Genomic DNA, 5,506 nt, shown 5'->3' on the forward strand with positions numbered 1-5,506 from the left:
CCGTTCTTATCGTGGGGTCCGTTTCTAACTGTTAGTCCGTTTCTAACTGTTTAAAGCGTTAACGATATATCTTCCAGCTCAACTAATCCTAAAAAAGAAACCCATTTTCTTATAGAAAAGAGTTAATCTTGTTCTTCAGCGTAAACACTTTAGAGACCTTTTTAATTTTTTTTTTGTTCTTAGTCGTCATTCAAACCACAAAATAAATTCGTTGTAAAGATAATCCGTTATAATTGGAATTGCAAATAGAAGAAAACATAGACAAGATTGAAGATTCGCGAAGTTTAAAGAAGAAAGAAGTAAAAGTTCAACCATTTTTTCTTCCTTTTCTTTATCTATACAGAGGAGGGAGCACAAAGCTTAGCAAACCAACAAAACCCAAACTGTTAAAAAGAAAGAAAAAAGAAAAACGACAAGCAAGTTACAAGGAGTAGAGTAGAAACTACAACATTAGTCAATAGTGTCCAAAAAAGAGGAGCTAAGACTCACAAACACCACTCCTCTTCCTCTGCCGTTGTTTTGTGCTATGTAAATCAACACCATATTTCGATCTCCTTCCTTTTTTTTTCTGGAAATATTGAAAGAAAGAGAAGAGATGAGAGATCAGAGCCAGAGAGCACCAGCCTCTTTGAGAAGAGGCACCAGAGTGCCATTGATATGAGAGGCCATGACTCTGTCCATTGCCCCAACTAGCTTCCCGCCGATGAAGACGACCGGAACTGCGGAGGAGCTTCCCAAGAGCCTCATTAGAGCCTTCTCCATGTCTTTGCCTCTGGGGTCCTCGTCCAGCTCGTACACAGTTGGGTTGACGCCCATCCCACAGAAGAGCCGCTTTATGGCATGGCACATGCAGCACGTGCTCATGCTGAAGATCACCACCGCGTTCTCCGACGCCATCCTCTCTATGCGCTCGAGCGGGTCACCCATGGTGGTGCTCCTTGTGGGCATATAAGAGCCCCAAGCCTCTGTCTGGTAATGCATTTTTCTATCAAAGAAGATGAGAAGGTAATCGGTACAAAGAATGAAGAAGCTAGCAATGAGTGAGTGAGTGAGTGAGTGAGCAAGCGAGTTCTGAGGAATGATGGAAGCTAGCTAGGAAGGGTTGGTATTTATAGAAGTGAGCTCGGGAGAAGAGAGTCCAAGATAGGGAGGGTGAGGAGGATTAAGGTAAATTATTATTATAAATTAATTTGTTTTCCATTGGAAGGTCAGTTTTGTAAATAAAAAAAAGTTGGTCTTTTGTAGTCGTCAGCGCATGCACGCAAGACACAGAGAGAGAGAGAGAGAGAAGCACTTTTTAATCATATATACTGAACTTTCAATGTGGTGATAAAAATAGTAAATTCTTCAACACCTTTAGATGGAAATAATTGCCACATGTTACATATATATAAGCCTTGAGATGGCCATCAACATTTTATTTCTAATGGTTTTACTGATCCTTTTCCTTTTTGACTAATTATTATTTATTTTTATTTTTACAAATTTAAAAATAAATAATAATTTAATTCAAATAAAATAAAAGAGGGAAGAAGAAGAGGATGAAGAAGAGATTAAATTAAAGAATGGGAAGAGACAGGGAGCAGAGGCTTTTTCAGAAGGGAGTGGTTGGTTAATAGACGGCTGTTTCCGTCCTTGTTGTCGGCCCTACAATTACATGATCAAAAAAAGGATTGAACGTGGCCATCACGAACCTTTGTTCCTTTTTGGGACGCGACCTTCATGCGCATTTTCAGCCTCATCCCCTTGGACGCTTTACCCGTACCTAAATACATATAGGCGAGCCTCTCCTACATAATGCTACAATATATATAGGGAGAATTGAAAAATATATTAAAAAACCAAATTAAAGTTTCTTTGACTATTTTTTATTATTATTACTTTCTGTTTTTAAAATATAAGAATATTAATAATTTTTTACATTATTAACATAAATTTAATATAAAATTAATGAGTTAAAGGTGATAAATTTAACCTGTTTAATTAAATGAATCGAGTTATAATATTTGACCTATATAATTTTATATTTCTGTATCGACACAATTTGAATTTGATAAATAAACACGACTTATCATCCTTATTATTATATATCGAGAAACAATTCAAAATACAAAAATAATTTTTATATTTATATTACGTCACAATATGTTTCGATTAACAAATATATATATACCCCTTACTTTTTTCAATAAAAAAAAATCTCTGACTTGTACGATCAAGTGGCAAAGATTGAATCGAATATGGAAGTGATTCGATGCCTCGGATGTAGGCAAACTTATTAAGATTGATGAATATTCTGAAAGTTGTTGATTTTATATTATTATATATGCCTCGTAATATTTTGGATTCGGGCGGTTTCTTTTTCCTCTAATGGGCATATTTTTATGTAATTAGTGCTTAAATATTGTGGTAATCATAAAATAATATTATCTAATGAGCATCAAGGACGTTAATTAAAAATAATTTATATATATATATATGTTCATCCATATTAACTCGATCGCGCGCCACCTTCTTTTTCTGCAGATTTGAGTCCATCACTTAAGAGATGCTGATAATCTTTTATTCTTCAGAATTCTCAGTAGATATTCTCCAGAGATATCCAGTGAGATCAATAATCTTTTAGCCATGTGGATTATATTTCTCTTGGGGGTTGGGAATCTAGGCTTTTCTGGATAATTTCCAGTGAGATCAAGCTGACATGCATACCAAAACTTCCATGTTGATTAAAAACACTACGAAAGTGCTTAGTTTTTTTTTTTCTTTTCTTCCTGTGACTCTGTAGGGCTGAAATCATTCATATCTTACGTTAGAACAATTTTTCTGGTGTCGAACACAAATTAATTTGCTCTTGCAGAAAAGAAATTAAGAGAGATTATCAATGGAGCATGTTGGGAGTACTGAAGAGAATAACTTCGATGTTTAAGTTGTAGTTTTTGAGAAAGATGAATAAATTGCAAACCAGTAGAAATAAAAAATCCCTTTTATCGGCCTCTAGGTTGCATTTTATAATAGCTTCTTCTTTGCAATTGTAATTTTATCGGCCTTGCATTAGGCGCTCTCATTCATACTTTGGCCCTCTCAGATGAAAAATTGTAATTTTGTCCACGCCTAGAATACAAGATGCGGATTATGGCCAAGGTGGCACCTACGTGATGGAATGGATCATCTGCAATGCCCGTTCAATACTACAAGCTAGGATAACAAATGAGTCTAACATTTGAATTAGATGGGCTTGATATCTTGGTCATGTGGGCTCGCGGCTCATAATCCACATCTTGTATTCTAGGCATGGATAAAATTACAATTTTTCATCTGAAATGACCAAAGTATGAATGAGAGCTCCTATCGCAAGGCAAATTTTTGTGTAAAAGATTTGCTTTGTGCTTATATATATATATATATATATATAAAAGTATTCTAACATAAGTAATTCTAACATCCTCCTCCCATAATAGAGGGTACGTTTTACATAACATCCTCCTCCCATAATAGAGGGTACGTTTTACATAACATCCTCCTCCCATAATAGAGGGTACGTTTTACAAAGCCCTCTTTTTGTGCCAAAAAGCCTAAAAAGGTTTTATAGCCAGAATTTGTATGTAGCTAGGTTTAGCTGTACTGGTACTTTACCCAAACTTCAGAGATCATGTGGTCAAAAGTAATCTAACGGTTTGAACACTATTACACATACACAACAACTAAACAACTAAACAAAAAAAAAAAAACAACTAAACAAATCTTCAATATCCAAGCAAGGACATTATCAGACGGTGGGGGTTTGAGAATGTATTTGTCTTCTTGGGAAGCCAATCACTGGAGAGAATTAGATTTCAAACTCTTCACTTGTAAAATTTGTATTTTAGTGAGGCATTCAACGGCTACCATAGTCCTGCTTGCATGACGCCATCAAATCTTCAGCTTTTATGGGTCGTCCCAACTTGTTTAATTCTGTTTTCTTTCACCATTCATTATAAAACAAATTCGAAACAAATATATATGTTAAGTTAAAGCAAATTTCAGTTCTTATATATGTATAAAAGAAAAAATTCAAAACCACAGGCTCCGTCCCTGCATGAATGGATATAATAGAGCATAAGCATGAATGATTAATTAGTTATAATTAGTTGATTCTTTCACTTGTATTGGATCAAGGCATATTGGCATGGATTGCTTGGCCATGAAATGATGTAATCTAGACACAAGAACGTACACCTCGAGCTCTGAGACTCTACTCACCTTCTATAACGTTACCCTAACCTAGCTAGCAGATAGACCAGGAATTTTTTATTTTTTATTTGTATGAATAAATGGATCGGGAAATTACTATTTCTCAGTGGTTTTGCTAAAGAAGACAAATACAAATTAAGTCACGAAGAAATTAAAGAGAAAGAGGTTTCAATAATATTCATTCTAAAATAAGTTTTTGGTCGCAGTGGAAAATCATTGAGTTTTAAGCACGTGTTAATGGGATATATTTAGGGTACGTAAGTGATAATGGTGTTGGGGAAGGTAAAGGCACACAGGAACATGTCTCCCCGCAAAAAGCCAGTAACGCTGTAGTGGTGTGCTCACGATAACCATTAAAACGATATGCCCATACATGCAATGTCGGTAATTTGTTTAATATATATATATACATATATAATCACTTTATTCTAGCTTTACATGTAGCATGGAATTTAATAATGATAATTTTAAGGATTCGGGTTGAGTCGGGCCAGTTTAATTGGAATTAGGTTACAACTGTTTATGTTTATTATTATTGCCTAATATGAGATTTATCAACTAATACTCACATTTATAAATGAAGCCGGCCTTAAAATTACTTTTATATTTATATATCATTAAAATAATTTTTTAAAAAACACAATCTAAAAAGCATCTACAAACGAAATGTATTTCGTTTCAAGATTTATATAATTAAAGAACAAATAAGAATAATTATAAGTTAAAACCACAAAAAAAAAAAAAAAGGGATACCATAAGAACCTTAACCATATATATAGTCCACTTTAGATTTGCTTTCTCAAACTTTTGAAAGGTCCCCTACCATGAAGAAGAAACTTTCTGATAATTTAGGTCAGCAACTCTTAGCTGGGGAGGTGTGGGGTTGTCCTTTGGTCTCCCACTTTGACCCTTTTTTCTGTTGGGCATGCCCTTAAGTTACCCTTTCTCCCTCTCTCTCTCTCTGTTTCTCTCTATCTCTCTGTGTGTGTGTAAGACATGGAAGGTGGTGATGATTTTTCTTAACAAAGTCTGACGCAACACACCTTTTGAAAGTGAGACCAGCCATAGCTTTATCAACACCCCATCCATGTTGGGCCGTTAAAGCAAACGACAAGACGGCTTTTCTCAGCCTTTGCTACTCACATTTGCAGCAAAACCAGCTGACGTTTACCTCAAAGTTGACTGCTTTTGCTTTTCTTTCTTTTTCTTAACCTAAGCCTCCTCCTCTTTGTCGCATTCACTTTCAACACCAGCTAGTAACACTTTCATGGTTTCA

The 5,506-nt window shown here is 35.1% G+C and overlaps 1 protein-coding gene across 1 annotated transcript; it reads right to left on the reverse strand.

The window, feature by feature from the left end:
- Nucleotides 1-264: 264 nt before the first annotated feature.
- Nucleotides 265-1,119, reverse strand: LOC132182668 (glutaredoxin-C1-like). Its single transcript, XM_059595975.2, has one exon. It carries the CDS (start codon nucleotides 979-981, stop codon nucleotides 604-606), a length of 378 nt encoding a protein of 125 aa, XP_059451958.1. The 5' UTR covers nucleotides 982-1,119; the 3' UTR covers nucleotides 265-603.
- Nucleotides 1,120-5,506: the final 4,387 nt, after the last annotated feature.

The sequence above is a fragment of the Corylus avellana genome, chromosome 5 (assembly GCF_965113065.1).
Source record: "Corylus avellana chromosome 5, dhCorAvel1.hap1.2, whole genome shotgun sequence".
Lineage (NCBI taxonomy): Eukaryota > Viridiplantae > Streptophyta > Magnoliopsida > Fagales > Betulaceae > Corylus > Corylus avellana.

Coding starts and splice junctions, on each gene's coding strand:
- LOC132182668 (XM_059595975.2), bottom strand. CDS start 981: ATGCATTACCAGACAGAGGCTTGGGGCTCTTATATGCCCACAAGGAGC.